This window comes from Vulpes vulpes, chromosome 10 (assembly GCF_048418805.1).
Source record: "Vulpes vulpes isolate BD-2025 chromosome 10, VulVul3, whole genome shotgun sequence".
NCBI classification, from domain to species: domain Eukaryota; kingdom Metazoa; phylum Chordata; class Mammalia; order Carnivora; family Canidae; genus Vulpes; species Vulpes vulpes.
Genome location: NC_132789.1, coordinates 61,067,793 through 61,093,862, shown reverse-complemented (window position 1 = coordinate 61,093,862; position 26,070 = coordinate 61,067,793). Strand labels below are relative to the sequence as shown.

General features: G+C 39.6%; 1 protein-coding gene across 3 annotated transcripts in view; it reads right to left on the bottom strand.

Annotated features, from left to right (window-relative positions):
• The window catches only part of ACSS3 (acyl-CoA synthetase short chain family member 3), a 141,669-nt gene extending 116,420 nt beyond the window's left edge, over window positions 1–25,249 (bottom strand). The window contains exon 1 of one of the 3 annotated variants that reach the window (XM_072724503.1): window positions 24,875–25,249. In XM_072724503.1, coding sequence (XP_072580604.1) covers window positions 24,875–25,182 — 308 coding nt within the window. In that variant the 5' untranslated portion in view covers window positions 25,183–25,249. Of the gene's footprint in view, window positions 1–19,357; window positions 19,425–24,874 lie in introns of those variants that run through there. The other 2 variants (XM_072724502.1, XM_072724504.1) reach the window with 2 other exon arrangements.
• Between the last annotated feature and the right edge of the window lie 821 nt (window positions 25,250–26,070).

The window sequence follows — 26,070 nt, the reverse complement described above, 5'->3', positions numbered from 1 at the left end:
AGAGAAATATTGGTTAAATTGTTTTTATTACATTTGCAGGCAAGATGCCCACAATCAAATACATACATCAAATAATTAAATTCCTTCTGGAAATATTGAATCAATTTATATTACAATCAGCAATACCTGAAATTCCACTTTATCACAATCCTCCAAATACAGATTATTTTCAATCTTCTTCGGTTTGAGAAGTGAAAAATAGTTTTAATTTTGGTTTGACTACTGGTATTAAGTACAATGTCTTAGCAAGTCTTAAAAGTTCTTTATGTTGAATGTTGAACTTAAGTCTGACATTTTACAAATTATTCTCTCAAGTTATTCACTAATTTAAATTCATGGTGTTTCCTGACATAGAAATATCTGAAATTTGCATGTAGTCAAATAAACTCACTCATCATTTTCCTTTGCAATTTTTTCTTCTAAGGAAATTCATAATACTCTCTTCTGGTTTTATTTTTTAGACTGATCCTTGACATTTCCCAATAACTTATTCATATGTGTATAAAATACATATATATGTTATATAGTATATACTACATATACATTTTGTATGATATACATATATGTGTATGTGTATAAATATATATGTAAATACACACACACATACATAACGATGTGATGGTACAATCATATTAGTTTATTTAGCCATAGTCCATTTTACAAGCATCAATTTTTGTACAACTATAGATTTTTGACAATGCTTAGTGTCCTTACTCTTTCGTGATGCCCCATTCTTCCCATATATATTGTGCATACACATTCCCACATATATATCAGAATCTTTGCCAGGGCTATGTAGTTTCTAGACACAACTACTACAATGTTCGGTTGGTAGAGTCTTGCAAATAACTCTCTCTTTAAAGTCAGTCAGCTTTGGGGCGCCTGGGTGGCTCAGTGGTTGAGCATCTACCTTTGCCTCAGGTCGTGATCTTGGGGTCCTGGGATCAAGTCCCATATCAGGCTCCCTGTGAAAAGCCTGCTTCTCCCTCTGTCTATGTCCTTGCCTCCCTGTGTCTTTCATGGATAAACAAGTAAAATCTTAAAAAACAAAAACAACTCAGTCAGCTTTTAGTTCTGTTGAAAAAAGAAAGGAGAAAACTTCATATTCTTTACCCATCTCAGCCCGGAATTCTTTTTGCAGAAAATTTTTTAAAAATTTGAATGTACCCTACACCTCACTTGAATAACAGAAAAATACATAAGCCCGAAATTAAATTGACAGTAATAGCAGAACCACTAGAAATGGTGCTAGCACCAGATTAGGGCAGTAGCAAATTTTGGACAATATAAAGCAAACAGAAACAGAATGGCTGCTAAACCCAGAAGTCATGAAAACCATGGTAGATCCAAGTGTACCGATACAGAAAGATTTCCATGACATCTTATATACTGTCAAATTAGAATAAAAGAAAGAAAACCATATGTAGAAAAAAGTCATACAACCATACCATAGAATACATTTATGGGGAACTATACATCCTAATCAGATAATTAAAAAGCTCACTGAAAGGCTCTCAACAACTCTGAAATAACTTCACTATCAGAGGCAGGTAGGAATAAAAAATTGGCCATTGGTGTTTGAATGAATAATTAAGACATAAGCCAGACACATATACTCACACTTATCTACACATCACACAAGCTTTCACCACCCCAGTCTAACTTTCTGAAATAGGGAGAGTTTCTGCACGGATGAACTTCTAAAATATTTAAGACTTGTAGAACAGAACCACATTCCATATAACTTCCAGAAGGCCTAGAAACCCTACATACGATTGCCACCTGGAAATCCTCTCTTTTCTATCACAGGACTCTAGTACTAAAAATTGGTATTCACTGACACATAAACTAAGATCTGGATTCTGAAATGCACTCCAGTTAGCTACCTGAACCTGGACACTCAGATGAATGTATGTGTGTACGTGTGTGCATGTAGGTGTTCATGTATGTGTGTATGAATATATACATATATATAAAAAATAGAGGGCAGTATAAAGCTGAGAAGTGGGAAAGGCATATTTCAAACATAAATAACAACGGGAAAACATATTTCTAACTTCAGCAATATATAAAGTATGCCTGAAAATCAATATGAAAAAAATGTAAAATCTAGTAGGTAAAGAATCTCAGCACACTATTCATAAAGGGAAAAAATGATAATGGCCAATAAACAAAAAGATGTGATGCTCAGCCTCACTGATGATAAGGAAAATGAACATTAAAATAATGAGATGTCATTTTTCTCCCACTGGATTGATATAAAGATATACAGTACTTTTCATTTTGTCAGAGCAAGGTGCTTGTAGGTTTATCTCCGTGCTGTACAAAAGCACAAGAAAGAGTCTAGAGCAGTATTCTAGAAAATCTTAATAGTGGTAAAATGGGGCAGTATGAAAGAGATAGTCTATATTTTTCTATAATAAATACTGTGTGATTGATTTTTTACTAACATGCATTTATATAGTAAATAGGTTATTTAAATGTGTTTAAATAAAAGTATAATTTTAACAGAAGATTGCATGGCTCTTGGTTTGACTGAATCATTAACTCCATATCATCCTACCTACCACTGATTTAAAAAATAATTAAATAAAAATATCTCTTTTCAATTTTCTTCTGGTGAAAAGGAATATTTCGTATATTTGTGACAACATCTAAACTTAGTTTTAAGAAACTAAAACTTGGGCCACCAAATTTTTGGACCAGTGACATTCCAAATGGTGACTGCACTATCAACCTGTATTCTTGAGTGAGGACAGATGACATAAACAAATCTCCTGGGTAACAAAAGATAAAATTACATGAATGAGATCCACTTGGACTATTTTAAACTAGGGATATTTGAGGGTTGTTTATTCCTGCCGAACAACCTGGTCTATCCTAATAGAAAAGTCCTCATACCCATCACTTTTAGCAAATTCAAACAAATTTTAAAACTGTCATATTTCACAGTTTAAGAGGCAGACGAATACATTCCAGGGCACACAAAACCAGGGTAATGTCAGCTGGTATAATTATGTAGCCACTACAGGAATGTTAGATGTCCCTGAAAAGAAGTCAAGATGCACCATCATCAGCTCACAGAGGTGGAGCTGAGAGTCTTCAGAAGGAGCTCCATTAAGAAGAAAGCTCTTGGGGGCGCCTGGGTGGCTCAGCGGTTGAGCATCTGCCTTTAGGTCAGGGCGTGATCCCGGGGTCCTGGGATCGAGTCCCACTTCAGGCTCCCTGCATGGAGCCTGCTTCTCCCTCTGCCTGTGTCTCTGCCTCTCTCTCTGTGTCTCTCATGAATAAATAAATAAAATCTTAAAAAAAAAAAAAAGAAAGCTCTTGAAATTCTTTCTAGACTTCCTTATGTGTCATTTCTTCCCCTCATTAACCTCTGCTAGTTTGCATCAGCATAAAAACTTGAACTCAGCTCTTCAGAGAGAAACTTCTTTGAATTTGACTTCTCTTCTTCCACTTAGCCTCCCCTGAATCCTATCTTCCTAATATCTGACATTGGCCCACCCGGTATTTCACTTTGACCTTGTTTATCAAATGAGTTAAACTGGGGAGTGTGCTTGGCTCACACACTGGGCTGACTGAATGAACACAGGTAGATATCTGAAGGATTTTTAAAAGGTTGACAAGTTCCACAGTCTTGATCTCTAGGCACCAAGAGAAACTAGTGCCAAACATTCACATGATTCTTCTTTCCCATCAATTCTCAGGATTACCAACCTTCTCTTTGTTGAGAGCTAAAATTTTGTTATTTGGGCACGTATTTATTAAGTTGGTTTTCAAAATAATAAAAGGAAATAAAACTCAGGCACTAAAAAGAAATATAAAAAAATAAAAAAGACTTCTTTCAGAGGAGGAAATTGATAGCATTTACTCTGTGATTTTGATTACCCAGGTACAGAAAGTGGAATTGGTAAAGTTTAAAATGTTATTTTCAATTTTACCACTCCTTCCTATTTCAAGAATAAAATTCATTGTATTTTCAATAGTGTGGCCTATGAAATTCTTTCACAAACTACCATATTTCAATCTATAAGAAATCACTGTGAAAGCTTCCTCTAGCACAACTATATTTGGTAGTCACAATGCTGCAAACCTTTCTGTAGTCTCAGCTTTTGATTTCTGTACTGGACGGACATTTGCCAGAAAGTCTAACTTATAATTTACCTAGGAGCTCCCTTCCTTGGGTCATACTACATTTTCCTTCCTTCATGACCACCTATTTGTGTCTTTATTTTGGCACAATTTCAGGAAAAAGTTCAAGCTCTTTTTCAAAAGTTAAATAAACCCAAGTATAACATATTGAAAAAATTCAAAGACGATGGTTATATTTGGCTATTTACATACTAAAATACTAAATGTATAACTAAAATAATGAGGAATGTAAAACCATGATATAGGAAATAATTCATTATCTTATAGGCAGACTTTGGCAGATTGATAACCACCAATGTTAGCTATCAATAATTATTTTCTCTTCAAAAGGTTTTTATTAAGCAAATTTATTTTATTTTATTTAAATATTTTATTTATTTATTCATGAGAGACACATAGAGAAAGGCAGAGACAGAGGCAGAGGGAGAAGCAGGCTCCACACAGGGTAGCCTGAACCGGGACTTGATCCCAGGACTCTGGAATCAAGTCCTGAGTGGAAGACACTCAACTGCTGAGCCACCCAGGCATCCCTTATCCAACAAATTTAACGATAATTTGTTATTGGCTAGACCTGAGACTGTAAAGAAAAGGGGAAAAATGTAATTGCGAACATGTCCACCACTCTAAAAGCCAGAATGATTTGCAATAACTATAATAGGAAGCAAAATGTGGCAAATTTCCTAGCAGATGTAGAAACTAAGTATGATGAAAGTACATTAAAGAGAGATTAATTCCAGCAAGGAGAATGTGGTTAGGAACTGGTGGATGTTGAAAGGACTAAAGTATAGGTGTTGTAAAGGTCTGAACTTTGAGGTCAAAAAACCAGAGTTCAAATTTCAGGCATGACAAGTACTAGTTATAGGTCTGCAGGCAAATTAGCATGCCTAGGTTTTCCTTCCTCCATCTATAAAACCAGGAAAACAAAACAAAAACCAACAACCTAGCATTTACTCTGTTCCATGACAATACTACGAACAGTAAACACAAATCCATTCAATTCTCATATTGACTCTGTATATACACTAATATCATCCTGATCTTACAGATGAGGAAACTGAGGCACAGAGAGGTTAAACGGCTTACCCAAGGTCCACACTTGTGGACTGGACGTCAAACAGACTCCAAGTCACAACCATTTATTCTGTGTTGAGGAGTTAATATGAAAGTACTCTGTATCCTCCACAAGCACAATTTTATACACATTGACTCCTTTCAATAACCCTCTCACACAATTACTATTATTATACACACTTACAAATGGGGAAACTGGCTTAGATAAGTTATGAAAGCACAGTTTTGTGGCAATGGGTATGATGGGCTGAAATAGGACACAAGGGGAGGGTGACTGTAGCAAGGTTCCTTGTAATATCCTGGCGATAGAGACGGAAGGCAGGGAGGGGTCTGAGAAATACGAAAGACTGGAAAAAGAGACTTTTAGAGAAAAAAGAGGAAGAGGATGAAAAGAATGCATATCAAAGCAACCAGGGCTCAAGAGGAATCAGCAAACTATAGTCACATCCCAAATGTGGGCCACAATCTGTGTAAATAAAGTTTTATTGAAACACAGCCACACTCAATTGCTTATGTATTCTCTGTGGCTGCTTTTGCTTGATAACAGCAGAACTGGTGCTTGCAATGGAGCCCAGGTGGCCCACACAGCCAAAAATATTCACTAGTTGGCCTCTTAAAGAAAAACTGTGCCAATCCCGTCTCTAGGGAGGCCTTGTACAATAGAAATTTCTGTGTGATGGAAACAGTCTGTCTCTTCACCAATCAACAGCATAGCCACAGGTAGCAAGCTAAATTTAAATTTTAATTAATTAAAAATAAGTATAATTCAAAATTTAATTCTTCAATCATACTAGCCACCTTTCAGGCGCTCAATAGCCACATATTTTACTTAATTCTAATTAGACGTAAATTTAAATAGCCACACGAGGCTACAAACTACCATATGCAGCGGTAGAGAACTGCAAGGAGGCAGAGGTGGTCCCCGGCATCAAATACCGAAGAGAGATCAAATAGGGTAAGGACTTCAGTTCATTCCATTGAATTAAGGAACAAGTAGGTATTGGTGATCTTTGGGGAGAGCAATTCAGGTACGGAGAGGAGCACTGGGGCCACTGCAGTGGATGCAGGTGTATAAGGGAGAAGAGAACCTGGAGTTCAGACAACATGGCTGAGAAGTGAGGTTATAAAGATGAGGGGGATGCTCTGGCTTTTCTTTAGCTTGTGCCAATCTTTCCACTGGCTTTTATTAAAAGGATGAAAAGTGAAGGTAGCTGAGCGGGGAGGCAATGAAAATTAATGGAGATATTAGTTTTTAGTGGCAATGGCAAGTGAGATGAATACAAAAATTAGGCAAAGCTCAGTTTCTGTTTTAGAAGTACAAGTGCAAAAAAAAAAAAAAAATAGAAGTACAAGTGCATTCATGCTGCTGAAGCAGGAGAGGTTAGGGTGGAGCAGAACAGGAGCCAAGACAACAGAGATCAATGCAAGCCTTATCTAAAAGCTTGGAATGCCTTGTTAGGGAAGGGCAGGCCATTTCAAGGTCTAGAGCCGGAGAATGCCCTGCTTAGAAATGGATTCCAGGTCAAACCTGAGAGGCAAATGAGGAAATGGAATCAGTTAGCATCTACTGACTAGCCAAGAAGAGCAAAGTAAGAAATGAAAATACGGTGGAAGAGGAACTATTGTAGAAACAAATCAAAAAGGAACTAGAAGTAGGAGGAAGGATGGTATCAAAGAAAACAGGGTTTTTTTTCATCTCTAGATGTCAAATTTATGTTGTCTTTAAGGAAGACCTGAAATAAGAAGAAAAAGAGGTTGTGAAATAGGAAAAGGAATATTTTGTTAATCACCAATATGCCAGGTTCTGCGTCTGGTAATTTATATATATCAAATCATTTAATCCACACACTATCCCTTAATAACATTGTTATTCTCATGTTATAGATGAGAAATGAGCCTCAGAGAAGTCAAATGACTCCCCAGAATTACAAAACTAACATGTGGCCGACTGCAACCCAGGATTTCTGACTCAAAGGCAAATGTGATGAATCTCCAATTATACATGTCTGCGTGCTTATTCGAGTAATTCTTGTACCTTTACTAGAGGCTGTTTCCTGTGGGCAGAGACCACGTGCTAGCTCATTAATGGCACACAGCAAATGCTCAATAATTATTTTTAAATAAATGCCTGCCACTGTGAATGAATGTGAACTGAAGTAGTACTCTTCTGACACATTAACACAAATAAGAAAAAGTCTCATGAGGTAAAAGCTCAGTAAAAACAGTGACTGGCTCAAAAGACTACTATTGCACACAAACAGAGAAGGCTTTAAGCATTTTTAAGAGGGCATCATATTGCTTTATTCACACAGGGACATCTCATCTAAATTACAGATACTTGGCCTTGAGCGGTATCAACTGACTGTTCCAGGAAACCCTCCAAATTGGGTAATTGCTTACTTGGGGCAGCATAATAACCTTATGTTAATTTAACCACTAGGGATATTGTTTCTATAAAAGTACTTGGAAAGCACATCTCTCTATAGGACAATTATTTTAACAGAGAAACCTAACACAAAGAGAGAGACATTCTTTAGCCCCACTGATCCTTTATACATGAGTACATACACCCAGAACCTGGCCCCAGCCACCAGCCCTAGACACTGACTGTCCCATCTCAACATAAAAGGACAGCCCAGGCCTCCGCACCACCACCAGATCATCTCGGATTAAAACGGAGTGAATTGCCAATGGTGAGAAACACAGCCAACACGAAAAAGAATAAAAAGAATGGCTCTCAAGAAATCAATACCTGTTATCTGAACTTTACCCACTGTCAATGAAGAGAAGAGGCATGAATGAATGATCTTAAAGATTCATAGGTTGTGCGTCATGCCTGACAGTTAAAGTCAAAGCTGAGAGTGAAGTCACCATTTTATCTTGTGGGTTTCATTTTTATGCTAGAGGAAATGCAAGTAAAAAACAGAGTTTTAAGCAAAGAGAAATAGAATTCGTAAAACTAAAAGATAAAATTACAATTAATTGAATATTAAAGGTCAAATGCCAAAGATCCAATCAAAACATGTTTAAATTTCAAAGCATGAGTTCATTAAGATTGACATATAATCATAAATAAATATAAATTTAAAAGTGCATTTTAAAGGGAAGCAAATTTCATCAGTCAGCCCTTTCCAAAAGAGCATTAGGATACTCTTAGGAGCAGAGGTCCTCAATCAACCAACTCAGAAATAAGTCGTGATAAGCATGTAAGGAATTAGACTCCAAACCAGAGCAGGTTCCTAGAAAACCAGACCCATAGACCAGGGCCCACGGGGTCTCCAAGCAGGTAATCATGACATCTCAAAACTATCTAGAGAACCAATAAGGTTAAGAGGTGGCACCGCACTCCAACGCCAACCAGTATTTGTTGGAGGGAAGAGACGATGCCTCTCAGTATTTAATCCTTATAACAGTGATGAAGTGATGAAGAAAAAAATGAAAAAAAAAATTAAGAAGAGGGAGAAAAGAGAAGAGAGAGCAGCCCAAGTACCATGGAGAGGAGAAGGAAGTCAATTTGTTAACATGATGCTCCTTCACTCTGGTTAGGGTGAAATGTGAAGAGAGGTGAGAAATAGGTAAGGATTAAAACTAATGTGCTCAAAATCTGAGGACTTCAAGACTTATTTTTTTTTCCTATTTTCATATTCATCTTAACTATCCATTCCTTTCTCTTTAAGGCTATAACTCACACAGAATGACACACTACAATGTTCTGATGACACTCTCCTCTACAGCTGAGGCTCCCAGAAGGCAGACACCACATTCATTAACTCATTCTGCACAATACTTAGCTCACGTCCACAGAGAGACGTTTAATACAAGCTCTTATTAAAGAGGAGGAATACAATCAGTCATTCTAGAATGTCTGAGGAGAACTTTTTCTTCCCATTGAGCCACTGAATTATTCTGAGATTGTTTCTACAAAGACTGTAATTGAGAGAGACACAAAGAGGGCATCAATTTTGTTTTACTGCTTCAAAGAAAAATATTTGAGGCAAATGTGACGCAACACTAAGATCTGTTTTTAAAGATTTTATTCATTTATTCATGAAAGATAAAAAGAGAGAGGCAGAGACATAGGCAGAGGGAGAAGCAGGCTCCCTGCAGGAAGCCTCATGCGGGACTCGATCCCAGGACCCCAGGATCATGACCTGAGCCAAAGGCAGAGGATACTCCATCACTGAGCCGCCCAGATGCCCCACAACATTAAGGTTTTAAACAGGCCAGTGTTCAGTGTCCAATAAATTATCTTCTTTATTTATTCTCTAAATATTTCATAAGGAAGAAGGTTGTGAGACTTTATGCACAATATGAATTTTTGGAGATAAAAATTGACAATATACATTAGAAAGTACGTAATTTTTCTTTGATCTGGAAATCTTCTAAGAATTCTTCAGCAGGAAGAAAGGAAAGAAAGAGACAGAAAGAGAAATCTTTGAAATGCTGTGTCCAAAGATGTATCTGCCTGTTTGTAGTAGCAAGTAAGGAGAAATCACCATGAAGGATTGTGAAATTAAAAACTTTACATTCACCCAATATATTTAAACATTCTGCAAACATTAAAAATCATGGAATAGAAGAATAGCAAATGGAAAAATCACACCTTATTACAAGTGGAAGTATGGATGATATAATTGTTTACCTATAAGAACAAAAACAGAGACCTAAAGAATCAAACAGACTGACAGACCTATAGATTTTTAAAAGGCAAAACACATACACAAAAAAATGTGTGTGCCCAAACTGCAAATCTGAATAAGGTTTATAGTCTAGTTAATTGTACTGTACCAATGTCAACTTTGGTTTTGATAACGTACTAGTTGTGTAAGATGCTACCATTGGGGAAAGCTTAGTGATGGGTACAAACAATCTCTTTGTACTATTTTTGTAACTTCTTTTGAGTCTCTAATTATTATAAAATGAAAATTTTTAAATAAAATAAAAAGAATGAAGGGAAGAATGCAAAATATACCAAGATATGCACTGACAATGTATTGAGATATTGAACTACAGTTGATTTCCACCTATTTCAGCTTTACCAACTAGAATTTAAAGAAATACTGCTTCTTTATGGAAAAAAAAGTATAAATCTAATTTTTTAAATTAATTTCAGAGGAAAAATTTAGTGATTCATCAGTTGCATATAATAACCAATGCTCATTACATCAAGTGCCCTCCTTGATGGCCATCAAACCTAAATTTTGATCAAAATTATTTTGGAATAAAGCAGTGTCAATAAAGAGACAACATCAACTCACACCTAGGTCTCAAATCTAGGCCTTGTGATGATAAAATCTCTGCTTGCTTATTTAAAAAGCACACTATATCTCATCCAGCTTTCCACCTTCACCTCTCACCAAAACAACTTTATAGACACAACCATGCTATAGATATATCTACAAAGATAAATCTAATTTGACTATCTCAATACCATTGAGGATAACTTAAAAACTTTATTATGCTCTTTTTCCCTAGCCCTATCCTCAAAATAATCTTAGAACAGTATAAAAAACTCTATCTTTGCTTTATCCTTGCCAATCCCCCCAACAGCTAACATGCGTATTACATTCACAAATAAAACATTTTCCATTAACATTTCCATAATTTGAAACTTGAATACAGTGCTGCCTCCATTTCCTGCTAAGTCCACTATTTCCCTTTATTCTCTTTGCTGTTAGTTGACTTTTCTTCACCTTCTTTGTGTTAGCACCTCTAGCAGAAAATGAGACGCTGTACAAATGGATAAAATCAAAACTGGATGATTCTTTTAACTATGAAAGATTCGTTAGTTAGAAAGGGGCTACTGTTGATCAAAATGTGAGGATGTATCCTCTAGTTATTAACACCTCAGCAATCAAAGGCAATTCAGAGTAGAGCTGACTCTAAAGTAAAACACATTTTAACGCCCATATTTTCAGAAAATTGTAACTAGATAATCCACATCACTCGTGATTACTCTTTTTTAAACAGGAAAATGAAAGTGATCTTATTGCAAGCAAAAACACTTTTTTTTCCCTTTGATGTATGAAGTTGTTCTTCAAAGTTACACTCTTATCTGGAATCTCATTCAGCACCTGGAATAGTTCCTGCTTGTAGAAGGCATAGTTGATAAATGTTTGATGAGTGAACAAGAGACAGAAGGAAAGGATGCAGGAAAAAGTTAAGTTGATGAATGAATAAATTCTAGAGCCAACAAACTCGGCTTTTATAAATATAACAGGCCAACCAACATGGATGTGTGTATATAAATGTTTATATGCACCAGGCTTGTTTTTAAATCTGTAACACTGGTTTTATAATAATAAGATGGGACTAATTGGAGAGGAATATGATACAGTGCTAAGCTGATACACTTTAAAGCTTTAAACAGATCTAGTTTTTCATCCCAGATCTGCCACCTGCATGCCAAGTAAATGTAAGTTGCTTAATCTTCCCTAAATTCTTCTTTAAGAATGAATGTGCTTAATTGAACACCAATAAAAAATAAATTTATAAAAAAAAAGAATGTATGTGCTTGAGAAATTAAAAAACTATGGTAAGGAGTATCATTATTACTGTGGTAATACATTTTATATTCTCTAACACTTTAACACACACTAACACATACACACGTGTGCACACTCACTCATACAAACACACAATAGAGTAAAATTATATTCTAGGACCAGAGATTTTGACTAAAGAGCACTATTATTTCTATCAGATATAGACTTTGAAATAACTAGATATTTAATAAGAAGAAAATCTTTCTAATTAAAGGGTTTTTTATCAATTATAAATTTAAAAATTAATTCTTTTATAAGTTAATTAAACCTAAAGCAGAGAAAATTTTATCAAATTAAATCTACTAAGCTTGTAATTACAAATCCCATTTCAAACAGCTCTTGAAGTATTCAGGTGAAATAATGAAATGTTTATAGTAAATAGTAGAAGATCTTGAACAGTCAGGATCCAACATTTTAAAACAATAATAAATTAATTTCATATTTTCTAAAATTCAAGCTCTTAACAGAATATGATCAACTTTTACTTCAAATAACAATAGTAAGATATATATCATCATAGCAAAATCATAAGTGTGTCCTAGAAAAATAATATTTTTGTATTATCTCATTGCTATCACTTTTTTAAATTCTTTTTAAATTAAGGCATAATTGACATATAACATTATATAGGTTTCAGATATAAAATATAATGATTTGACATTTGTATACACTATAAAATAATTACCACAGTAACTCTACTTATCATCCATCACCACACAGAGTTATAATTTTTTTCTTTTTTCTTGTGATGGGGACTTTTAAGATTTACTCTCAGCAATTCCCAAATATGCAATACAGTATTATTTATCAAGTATAGTCACCATGCTGTACATTACACCCCATGGCACATATTTTATAACCAGAAGTTTGTACCCATTTCATCAACACCCTTTTGATCCCCACTTTGGCAACCACAAATCTGTTCTCTGCATCTATGAACTTGGGTTTTTGTTTTGTTTTGTTCATTTGTTTCATCTTTTAGATTCCACATATAAGTAAGATCATTCACCATTCATCTTTTATCACTTTTTACCAATGATTTTCATTTGGTCAATAAAATTTGGTTTATTTGGTTAACTTATTGACTACAAAATGACTAATAAATGACAATCTGGTAACTCTTAAATTGGTCCAACTCTTAAATCTGAAATGCTTGGAATCTGATATGTGCCAGAGAGACAACTTTTTCAGTCCATACTCGCATGGATACTTGGTCTGTACCATGTAAGTAGGATATTTACCTTTTCATAATTAATGTGTGTGTCTTTGGCTTGACAATTAAAAACTCATGCTGACTGTAAATTAGTCTCTACTACAACTTCAAGATAAGTGAGCTAAAGAGAAGCAAAGGGAGCCAACTGCCTCATTATGAAACTTAGACCCATACAGAACACAAACTAGCACAACCACTCTGGAAAATTGTACAGAGATTCCTCAAAAAGTTAAAAATAGAACTATCGTATGACCCAGCAAATGCATTATTATGTATTTACATAAATGATTCAAAAATATTGATTCAAAGGGATATATGCACCTCCATGTTTATAGCAGCATTATCAACAATACCCAAATATTGGAAAGAGCCCAAATGTCCATCAACTGATGAATGGATAATGTGGTATAGATATACAAGAGAATATTACTCAGCCATAAAAAAAAATGAAATCTTGCTTGCCATTTGCAACAACGTGGATGGATCTAGTCAGTATTATGCTAAGTGAAGTAAGTCAGTCAGAGAAAGACAAAATACCGCATTATTTCACTCATATGTGGAATTTAAGAAACAAAACAACCAAACATGGGAGGGGGCAAGGGGGAGAAAAGAAACCAAGAAACAGTCTTAACTACAGAGATCAAATTTAGGGTTACTGGAGGGGAGGTGGTGGGAGGATGGGTTAAATGGGTGATGGGTGCTAAGGAGGGCACTTCACTGGGGATGAGCACTGGATGTTGAATGTAAGTGATGAATTGCTAAATTCTATGCCTAAAACTAATATTGCACTGCATGCCAACTAACTGGAATTTAAATAAAAATTTGCAGAAAAAAAAGAAAATTTCAAACTCTTTGATGCCTTGATATAAAGAAGATTCATGAGCCATTTTGGGGTCTGGTAGGATGGATAATTCAGATATAACTACCTATAATTTATATAGGAACCCAGATAGAAGATAGATTGAAAAGATTAATCTGCACATGGTGATGTTTCAAAATCAGGGCAACTGATAATACACCAGGATATGTGCATTCCACTGTAGATACAAAGATGCCTGAGACCTGATCCCTGCCTTTCCATTACCTAGTCATGATTTGTTAAATTATTGGTGAAAGTATCAATGGAGTGTGAGCTTCTGTAGTTAGACGCATGGTGGATGGAGATGAGCACTGAGTATTCTTTGCCAAACTAACTTAAAGGGAAACACGATTCAAGGTGATGTGCTTTTTAGGGAAAAAAAAAATTAGTTAAGAACATGTGTAAAAGTGGAGTCTGGGAAACCAGTGAAGATTTACAATTCCTCTAAAATGAGAGAGTGGACGAAACACAGATGACAAATGAAGACAAGGGAAGCTACATCTCTCATTAAAAGTTTTTAGCATTTTAACAAAGTTCTCATTCTTTTCTACCCCTTAGGTCTCGACATCTAAACAGTCACATGATAACGAGACAGAAGTTAGAGTGTAGTTACAACTCATTATAGAAATTGTGCTCCAAAAAATGAAATAAAATAAATTTAAAAAAAAAAGAAATTATGCTCCATAGAGTGACCCAACTTGGTTGAAAAATTAAGTCCACCACTAGATACCGAGTCACTTAATCACTCTGTTCTTTTGTTTATACAGCTATAGAAGTGCATTATGACTATACCTATTTCATAAGGTGTTGGTGAGATTCGAAGAATATAGTTTTAGCGCAGGGCCTGAGGCAGGTAAGTGTTCAGTAATTAGTTACCTGCCTTTGTATTGCCATAGTTGTTACTATTATCATTGCCATTACTGAGAAATAATACATCAGCACAAAAGAAAGAAATAGCTCAGGCATGAGCTAGAGAATAATCACACGTGAGTCCCCTTCTCATCTATTATAGACTCTACAGATACCCCAAGTTTTATTGTGACACACCTGCTAAACACTCAAAGGAAGCATTTAACAGTTTTAGATCATTTTTATCCCCAAAGTCTGGCAACATCTATGGAATAACACAGGTAAGCAAGAAAGCCCACAACTCATTGTCCTTGTACTGAATTTCAAAAAATAAGATATATATTGCAGATAGATATTGCATATATATGTATGCAATATGATTTCTGAGAAACTCATCCCTGTACTTAACATAAGCCATTTATCAAAGTTTGTCCACCCAGCACCAGGATTAAGATGGAAAGCAATGAAAGAAAAACAGGAAAGAATACTGTATATGAATGTGTAAATCAGTAATAAATGCAGTAAATAAAATCAACAAGCTCCATAATTACAAACATACAAGAAGTCCAATATTTTCTTTTACTGAGAGTATGGAAGAAAGGAAAATTTTTAAATATTCATACTTGGATGAATTAATTAGGCTATTTATCACCATGTTCTAATAAAAGTAATATTAAAGCATATTGTAAGCAAAGAATAATGTGGCCATTATAGATTTTCCTTAAGCCAAAAACCAACAGAACATTTTTAGAGAGAAGGTTAATACTGTTTTCTAGTATCCAGGAAACATTTTTAAAGTAGGTTACAATTAATATAAAGCCTCCCTCTCCCCAACTTTTGGACCGTAAATTAAATATTTACATATAAAACATAGTTCATTTTTTCAAAGAACATCAATCTAGTACTCCATATATAATATGGATATTTTCCAAATATTTCTAAGAATTGGGTCTAGCTGCTTTAAATTACTTTTAATGCCTTCAGTGGAGAAGGGATAAGAAAAGAAAGAAAAGCTAAAATTAACTGAGGCAGGCAGCCCTGGTGGTGCAGCGGTTTAGCGCCACCTGCAGCCCGGAGTGTGATCCTGGAGACCTGGGATAGAGTCCCACTTTGGGCTCCCTGCATGGAGCCTGCTTCTCCCTCTGCCTGTGTCTCTGCCTCTCTCTCTCTCTCTCTGTGTGTCTCTATGAATAAATAAATAAATGAAATCTTTAAAAATTTGAAATTAAATTAAATTAAATTAAATTAAATTAAATTAACTAAGGCTCTTATTATAGAAACACTATAATGTAGTATTTATTTATTTATTTACTAACTTACTTACTTGAGAGAGAGAGCATGTGTGAGAGGCAAGGGTTGTTGGAGGGGCCGAGGGAAACAAAGAGAGAATCTTAAGCAGGCTCCGTGCCCAGAGTGGAGCCCGACCTGGGGCTCAGTCTCACAACCCTGAGATCATGACTTGAGCTGAAATCAAGAGTCTGATGCTGAGCTGACTGAGCTACCCAGGCATCCCTGTAATGTCATATTTAGAGGAAATACAGAAGCTAAATTCAGACTGCCTGGGTTCAAATCCTAGATCTGCTACCTACTAGTTTTGTAAGTTCAGGCAAGTTTCTTAAACTCTCCATATCTCCAGTTCCACACATATTAAATCAGAACAAAAAATGACCCTATCTCACAGGGTGGTTATAAATATTAAATAATGAAAACACTCAGTATTGTACCTGGCTTCTCATAGCATGGGCGCGCGCGCGCGCGCACACACACACACACACACACACACACACAAAGCTTAGGTGCTTTTACTATATGCTGGACACTATGTACTCTAGTACCCAATCATCCCAACAATTCAATAAAGTTATTATTATTTCCCTCTCAATAAATAAGGATGGGATGGATTATACTACAGTAACAATCGCAAACTCTCTGTAACTTGCAAAAATCAATGGTCATTTCTTACTCATGCAACTTCCCTGTGGGTTCAAGGTGTTATCAATGCAGTTTTCAGTTTGTTATCAATGCATTTTCGCTCACCAGTCCAGACTACTTCTATTCCAGATGTGCTACACAATGGCCGTGGCTGCCCAGAAGACTCAGGATTGAAGCATTTGCAAATAAAAGCTTCACCCTGAAGTAACAAACCCTCCTCTCGCTGCATTAGCCAAAGCTGACCACATAACTCTGTGTATATGGGGAAATCCAATCCTTTTGCGTGTCTGACATAGAGAACAGATACCGCTGAACAATAATACCCACCCAAGACCAATTTTATAAATTCCCTCATTTTACAATTATTTGGGCGGAAAGCACTGTTCAAAGAGTAGAGCCAGAATTTTAACCCAGGAATCATGTGTTTTCTCCACTAATAATGATGATCCTTGACTTTTTTTCTCCTACCCACCAAAATAACATATCTAACAAACCCCCATTGGTAACTGGCAAACTTCATTTGGCCTTGATTAAGGAAGGGAGTTTGGAGGAAGTTCAAGTCAGGGCATTTGTGGTTTAGAAAAGCACTTAACTCTCAATTGAGAATCAATAAAAACTCTATGAAAATCAGAAAAACTGTAGCATGGAAGCAAAGTTAGATTAGTACAAAAGTAGGCCTTTCTAAGCTCCAATGCTTTTGCTTACAGTTATTTAGCAAATAGTCAACAATGCGGATTATATGTCCCTTTGACTACTACCTACCTTACTAATTTTTTTTTTACAAACATCTGCATTGGTCATGTCTACTGTAGATACTAAGAAGTCATTCTTTTTAAAATCTTCCCAAAGTTCTTTAACTTACCTGATATATCTACTTGGGAGAGATGTCTTGAAGCGATTATACTTGGAAAATACTTTTATTCTAATATCAAAATCTAAGGAGAAGGTATTCCTATTTCCCAGAGTTAGCTCTTAAGTTAAAGACCTACAGAACTTAATTGCTTTTTTCCCACTTAGAAAAATTTATATTTTAAATCAGTAAAATTCACTAGTCACCTAAAAGCCATAAATTAAATTGTACCACTCTCTAACTTAGAATTTGGAAGAGCTTATTTATTTAGTTATTTAGCCATTCCAAGACTTTCAACTGGACAACTTCAAACTCAATTTTTTTTTCTCAAAAAAGATCTTATTTATTTGAGAATAAGCAAGAGAGAGTACGAGCTGGGGGAGGAGCAGAGGGAGACGGAGAAGCAGACTCTGGGCTTGATCCCAGGACTCCAGGATCATGACCTGAGCCAAATGCTGATGCTTAAAAGACTGGGCCACCCAGGTGCCCCAAAACTCAAAATTCTTAAACTTCAGCTTTCCTAGATATCATAAGAATAGTACTCCTTTCTATGCACTTTTACCTCATTTGGCCATAATTCCAGCAAAAGCAAACATAATTAATCTCTCTTATTATACGTTCTCTATCTACATGGTTTAGATAAAAGATTTGAGTTCCACATTCAGATACGCTTCTAAAATTGTAAGGTAAAGAGCTTACTAGATTCATATATTGTCACAGAGATTCATTAGCCTCCTACATATTTCTCTTATGAATGTCACACCACAATGGAAAGCAATGAGTTGCTGCTTGTTGCTTATGAAAGTAAAATTATTAAGAAAGAAAGAAAGAAAAAAAAAAAGAAAGAAAAAAGCAGCAGCAGCAGCAGTAGTAGCAGAAGCAAATTAACTTCAACCACTGGATTTTTTTCCTCAACTAATAGCATGTGGCATGAAGGAAGGAAAAGTAAGCCACCTTCCAGGAGGTGCTAAGAGTTTGGATTTTCCCCTGCACCTGGCAGTTGATCCGGTCACAGCTGATTGAATTTCCATTGTTCATTGATTGTGCCATTTGTCAGGCAATCCATCCTTGCTTATGTAATCGCAGCATTCCTGTAGTTCACTCTGTTCTGTCCTGAAGGTTCAGCAGCATGACGGACTGAGAAAATTAGATATGGCACAGGGTCAAGCTGCTGACCTTCAGAATATAAAATAAGGCCCATCTTTTAAAATTGGTTTTTATCAATGAGGTTGTTCTGTGGGACTCGATTTCTAACAGGCCATTTTTCATGCTGACCACGTACCTTCTTAAAATGTTTTTTGTATTTCTAAAAAAATGATCATTTAAATTTTAAATATGCCTGCACTGTGCACAATATTATGAATAAATTCATTTCATTTAGAATTTGTCAAAAGGGGACAAATTTTTCATCTTGAGGTAAGCCTCTCACCTTCAAACCAGAATTAAATAGCATTTTAACAAAATCTGATAAATATGAAGGAAAATACACAGAATCTTAATAAGTTAAAAAAAAAAAAAAAAGACTAATCTTCCCAAATAGTTTAATGTGGCTGACTAATTGATTGCCAAAGTACCAAAATTCAGTAGGGCAATTAAATTACTTGCCAGTTACATAAAATCCACGTTATATTTTCCTTGTTTTCTTTTGAAACAAAGTCAAACTCCCAGAAAACTTACAAATACAAGATAAAGAACTCTTTCCCCCTCTGAACCGCTTACTTACACAATGCCTAATAACCCAAGAATAATTCAATTTAGTGAATCAACAAATATTAATTACTTCCTCCCTTTTCAACTGTCTCCTTATCGTCTCTGTAAACTTATAATCAAATGTGTAGATACCTAGAGAAACAGAATCATTACAGTATATAACAAGAACATACAGATTGGCCGAGTGGCTCTTTATTTTATCGTTCAGGCTTTTCCACCGAGTTTCTTCCACGAATTTCTAGTATCTAAACAAACAAACAAACAAAAAAAATAGATAAGAAGCCACACAAAGTTCAACTTGCAAAAACAGGAAGACCTGTTAATGAGGAACAGGTTTCAAAATAAGCAAAATTCCCTTCATTCCAGGAATGAAGGGAAGGTTTCTAAAACCATCCTGAAACTACCTTCTGAATTTGAGTACAGTAGTGCCCCCCCCGGCCCCGCCCTTAACCGTGGTTTCACATAAGGACTGTTTCAGTAACCTGAGGTCAATCTCAGGCCTAACATTTTGTCACAGGGCCTATGTCATTCATTTCACTTGATCTCATCATGCAGGCATTTTATCATCTCACACCATCACAAGAAGAAGAGAGGTGAGTACAGTACAATAAGCTATTCGGAGAGAAAGAGACCACGTTCACATGATGTTTATTACAGTATATTGTTATGATTGTTCTATTTCATTAGTTTCTGTTAATCTCTTATTGTGCCTCGTTTATAAATTAAATTTTATTATAGGTATGTATATATAGAAAAAAACCGTACATGAGCATTCAGTACTATCCACGGTTTCAGGCATCTGCTGGGGATGTTTGAATGTATCCCCCATACATTCATAAGGGAGACAGACTACTGGCTACTTCATACCCCATGGCCTTTGCATATGCTGTGCTCTTTGCCTGGGATCTTCCTCCCCATGTTTCATGTCTAATCTCTACTCATTGGGATCTCAGTTTAAGCATCATTTCCTCAAGACTCCTCCCATGATCCTTCTAGAGGAGGCTTTGCTACATCCACCACTACCCACTGTATTTCAGAGTATCTATTGCAATTCTAAATAAATAGCTTTGTGATCATTTGCTTAATGTATGTCTTCCCTGCTGTCATGTGGTGACTTCCTTCACTGTCTCTTCCATCATTTTCTCTGTAGCGTCCACACAGTAAGTGAATGACTGATGTCTAACTCTTAGGGACCATTTTAAGAGTTGGAGGGATTAAACAACCTTTATCTCATAGCTAGTAAGTGAGATCTCACATGTCGAAAAACCTATACGCTTTTCGTTATAGAAATATTAACCAGGGGATCCCTGGGTGGCTCAGCGGTTTAGAGCCTGCCTTTGGGCCAGGGCATGATCCTGGAGTCCCGGGATCGAGGCCGGGATCGAGGCCGCATCGGGCTCCCGGCATGGAGCCTGCTTCTCCCTCCTCCTGTGTCTCTGCCTCTCTCTCTCTCTCTGTGTCTATCATAAATAAATAAATAAATAAATAAATAAATAAATAAATACATAAATACATAAATAAATACATAAATAAATACATAAATAAATATTTTAAAAAATTTTTGTCTTATTAAAAAAAAAGAAATATTAACCAACCAGAAATCATTTCCTAAGAACCGACATTTAGTTGGAGTCTTTCCTTTTCAGCTTATAGTCGCTGTTATTACATGTTAAATTCTAAATCAAATAGTATATGACAGTCTCATCATGGAATGTTATTCAAATAAAAATAAACAAAAATGGATTGCAATGCTTCCATAGAAAGGAACAAACTGATGACCTAGACAAAAGAGTCAACCACAGTGCTTATTGCAAAAGTGGATTGCCCAATCTTTACTTCAGAGAATCGCAGCTGGATTTCAATTTCAGAATAGGCAGCAGGATGTCTAATTCATGAGAGTAACGAAAACATCCATTTTGTTGTTCCAGGACTGGAGAAATTACTAGAAATTCTAATTGCTTCACCTTTGACTGCAGTTTGCCACCGAAGTCTCCAAAATAGAGACCTTAGTACCCGCAAAACAAGGTGTCAACCATGTGAATAACCATCAAACTGTGAGAAAGGTGGTTCTTCACAACTTCCTAAAGCACCGACATGTAATTGGGATTTATTTTTTCAAAGATCCCAGAGATTACGGTACCAGAAATATATTTTCAGGGCTATTCACTTTCGAGACCAAGTCCCTTCAGTTTATCACCCTTAAAGATTTCTATTCCATGTTCCTCCTCCTGCATATGTAAACTACATAGGGATAGCTGGGTAGTTATGCCACGTGAAAGCCCAGGTGCATTACCATGTATGTGCTGGAGCTTTTGATAGGCCTACAGATCCTGAGGTGAGTATACTTTCATGAAAAACAGGCAGGATTATAATGAAGAAGAAGTCAAAGGGCATCAGAGATCTCCATCCCATGTAAGTCAGCCCCATCTAGGAGAAGAGAGCTAACTGCAGCAAGTCCTCCTCAGTTTACTTGAAGATTTGGCTCTCCACATCTCCGCTGCCCAGATCCCAGCTACGAAGAAAATAATCAAGTGTCTCTCACAGTAAATTGTGCCTATATCTCCTTACCACCTCCCAAAGACGTATAAAAGCAAAAATCATCAAATCTACGTATTGTTATTTTGCTATCATTTTTTAAACTCATACATCAGCTCTGCCTCAGACCCTAGGGATATAAAGACAAAAAAAAAAAAAAAAAGAGAGAGAGAGATCTTCGTCCTGCCCTTGAATTTAACTTTATAGAATACTGTTAACCTGTGAGGGGTATCTGCAAGTAGGTGTCCAACACACTAATGGATTCTACTTGAAATTGAAAATGCTTATTGATGAAGTTTAAGACCTACCTGCAGTTCCCTGCCCAACTCTGCTCTGTAAACCAAAATTCTTAGCAAGACTGAATCACAGCTGCTGAAGTAAATACAGACTCAAAGATTCACCTTTATTCACTTTGATCTTTTGGGCTGCTATAAAACAGGTACGGCCAAGTGATTCCAAGAGGACAAAGATGAAGAGTTCAGATATAGTGTTTATCAAATGTCAGTGATCTACAACGTACTGGATTTTTGAAAATACAAAGACCCTTTGGCAAAAATCCTCATTGAAAGCATTGAATGCACACAATTTTAGAAAATTTACTCAAGAGATTAGAGATAAAAAACAAACAAACAAACAAAAAAAGAAAAAAAAACAAGTTAGAAAACAATCTCCAAGTCCAGGAGCACAGGGGTAGATCAAGTCGGTCAAGCATCTGCCTTCTGCCCAGGTCAGGATCTCAGGGTCCTGGAACCCAGGCCCACATTCAGCTCCCTGCTCACCAGGGAGTCTGTTTTTCCTCTCCCTCTGCCCCTCCCCACCACTTGTGCTGTCTCTTTCTCTCAAATAAGTCAAAAAATCTTAAAAACAAACAAACAAACAAACAAACAAACAAAAAACTCCAGGTCTAAAATACCTATTTGGGGATCCCTGGGTGGCGCAGCGGTTTGGCGCCTGCCTTTGGCCCAGGGCGCGATCCTGGAGACGCGGGATCGAATCCCACATCAGGCTCCCGGTGCATGGAGCCTGCTTCTCCCTCTGCCTGTGTCTCTGCCTCTCTCTCTCTCTCTCTGTGACTATCATACATAAATTAAAAAAATAATAATAAAATAAAATACCTATTTGATTGGCCTTTGACTTCCATGCACTCACCAGGGCCCCTACCAACCCCACCCCCAACCAACCCTCTAGAAACCTGTGCTTCCCTTCCATTGCCGCTGCCACTGCCTTACATCTGGTCCTCACTGGTTTTTACTTGGAACATCCCCATGGCTTTTTTTTTCTTTTCTTTTCTTTTCTTTTTTTTTTTTTTTTCTCTCCCCATGGCTTTTTAATGAAATTCTCTCTGCACATGGTTTTAAGGTGGGGATGGTCACACAGATAATTTTCAGTACCACACTTCATGACAGATATGCAGACACAGAAAGAACTTTGAGAACCCACCCTTAGAAAAGACCATAATCTCTGCTTTGATCTGAAAAACACAAGGAGGGTTTCCTGCTCCTGAAATGATTGTGTTCTAGGAGTGCAAGGACAGCTACTCCTCCTCCAACATTTAGCAAGTCGGTTTCATCCGAACCATGGTCTTAATTCTTTACCCATTTGATCCTCGGACCACTTCTGCATTTATGGATGAGAACACTGAAGCAGAGAGATTAAGTGACTTAGCTGTGCACACACAGCCAGTAAGTGGGAGAGCCAGGTCTCAAACCCAGTCTCTGGCTTCATCCACCACACTCTCAGTCATCAGGGCTCACAGGCACATATGGGTATGGAGACCTCCACATCCACAGAGTGCTTGGGTCACTGCCAGGTATACAAAAGAGGGCCAGTCGAACACGACTGAAAACATGGAACCAGAAGAGAAAAGGAGCTCAGATTCTAAAAGGTAAACTATGTAAATAGTCCCAAACAACAGAGAGAGGTCACGGTGACCATCCAGAACGGGTCCTGGTTGGCTTGCCTTTCTCCCATCCATGTCTCCTGCTCTCAACCAGGAAGTATTTGTCAAAAGCAAACCTGTGTCATCCCCTGCCCCCCCATCTCCCTGTTGGGAATTTGGAAATCTGGGAATCCCCACTGTGTTTCTCAAACTTTTACCGGAAATCTCTTTCCCTAACGGCTGGCAGATAGCAACCACATTCTTAAGGACTAGCCACCCGGCCTAAGGAGCACCCACAACTAACCCTCACCCTCAGTACCCTGACAAGGCTGCCATTTACTCCACAGTGTATCTCTGTTGTGTTGTAATGTAAAAATACTGTTTACAGCTACTTATAACTGCAACTCTAGACAAAAAAAAAAAAAAAAATTATTCTTACTGTGATTTCCTGGCCTATCTGTGCATACTTTTGCAGCACCTCCTATTATGGTTTCATACCCACAACAGGGCGATGGATCAACTCCAAGCCCTTCCCAGCTCAACCCCTGGTCCACCACCCCCTCTCCCACCTTTCCAGCCACACAGCTACTTGCAACCAGAGCGACAGTGACACCGCGGCCTGTTTTCCACCCCGAGTCTTTGGGAATGGGCTCCCTGTGCACCTTGAGGCGATACACCCACCCTTCCAAGCCCCACTGCGGTGCGGTTTCACTGAAGCCTTTCCTCCATTCTCTCCCTGTCTGCAGTGTGGACACCCGGTCATACTTCCCTCCTTTGTCCCACGCTGCTTGCCTTGGTGTCCGTGGCTGTGTCCCATGCCGGCCCGTGCCGGCCCTGGGGACAGGCCCTGGTTTTAGTCCATGCGACGTCCTCGGTGCCCGGGGGAGCCCTGCCCCGCCGCACGACCTCTGGTCTAAGGGAAATGGGGCTCACAGTGGGTAACCCAGTCCCTCAAGAGAAGGCAGGAGAGTTGACTGTAAAGTTTAACTTAAAAAAAAAAATTATTCATGAGACACAAAGAGAGAGAGAGAGAAGCAGAGCCACAGGCAGAGGGAGCGGCAGGCTCCGCGCAGGGAGCCCGACGGGGACTCGATCCCGCGACCCCGGGTCACAGCCTGGGCTGGGGGACGCCCCCCCGCCGAGCCCCCCGGCGTCCCTGTAAAGTTGAAGTGACGCGCAGATGCAGGGGGCCGGGCCGCGCACCTCGGGCCTCGGTTTCCCCAACACAGGCCCGGCCCCGGCGGGGGGCCGGCGGGGGGGCGCCCGGGGCACTCACCAGCTGGCGGCCGGCGGGTGTCGGTCGTCCAGCGTCCTGGTCCAGGGCCTGTACCAGCTGATCTGCTCGGCCGCCGCGCCCCAGAACCGCTCGGGGTCCGCCGCCGCCGCCGCGAAGTGGCTCCGGTACTCGCCGCCCGCCGCCAGCGCCCGGCAGCCCGCGCCCCCGAGGCCGCCCCGCGCGCCGGGCCCCACGCGAGCCCTGCGGGCCGGGCCGGCTCCCCGCGCGGACGGGCGGGACCCGGGCAGGGGCCCCCCGAGGCCGCCGGCGCCCGCGACTTGGCGGCACTGCAGCCAGGACGGCTTCATCGCCCGCACCCCGGCCCCGCAGGTGCGCCGCCCGCGCTCCCGACCGCGCTTCCCGGGGGGCGGGGGTGGGGGGGACGGCGGGGGGTGCCCGGGGCGGGGTGCAGGGGGCGGGGCGCAGGGGGCGGGGCGGCTGGGGGAGGGGGTGGCTCCCGCGGGGGGGCGGGGCGACTGGGAGGGGCGGGGCGACTCGGGGGGGGCGGCTCCCGCGGGGGCAGGGAGGGGCTGGGGCGGGGCGGTCTCTGGGGGGCCAGGGAGGGGACGGAGGGGGGGCTCCCGGGGGGGGGGAGTGGGGGCCTCCCGCGCGGGGGTGGGCGGCTCCTGGGGGTCAGGGAGGGGGCGGGGGGGTCGGCTCCCGGGGGGGGCTGGGGGGTCGGCTCCCGGGGGGGGCGGGGGGGTCGGCTCCCGGGGGGGGGGGCGGGGGCAGGGAGGGGCTGGGGCGGGGCGGTCTCTGGGGGGTCAGAGAGGGGACGAAGGGGGGCTCCCGGGGGGGGCCTCCCGCGGGGGGGGCGGCTTCCAAGGGGGGTGGGGCCTCCCGCGGGGGGGGTGCGGCGCCCGGGGGTCAGCGAGGGGGCAGTGGGGCGTCCCCTGCCCAGAGGGGCGGGCGGGGAGGACTCTCCGGCCTGGGGCGCGACCCGACGGCCCGGGGCCCCGCGACTGCTCTACTCCCCGAGCTCAGAGCCTGCTCGGAACACCTGGAGCGGCTCCAGGAGCCAGGACGGCTGCAGCGCCGGGGGGCGGCGGCCTCTGGGCTGGGGAGCCCCTCCCCCCCAGGCCCCCCCCAAGGGCCCTCCCCCCAGAGGGCCCCTCCCCCCAGCCCCCCCAGGGCCCCTCCCCTGCGGCCCGGACTCCCCCACAGGCCTTGGTGCATCTCCCAAGGTGCCTCTTTGG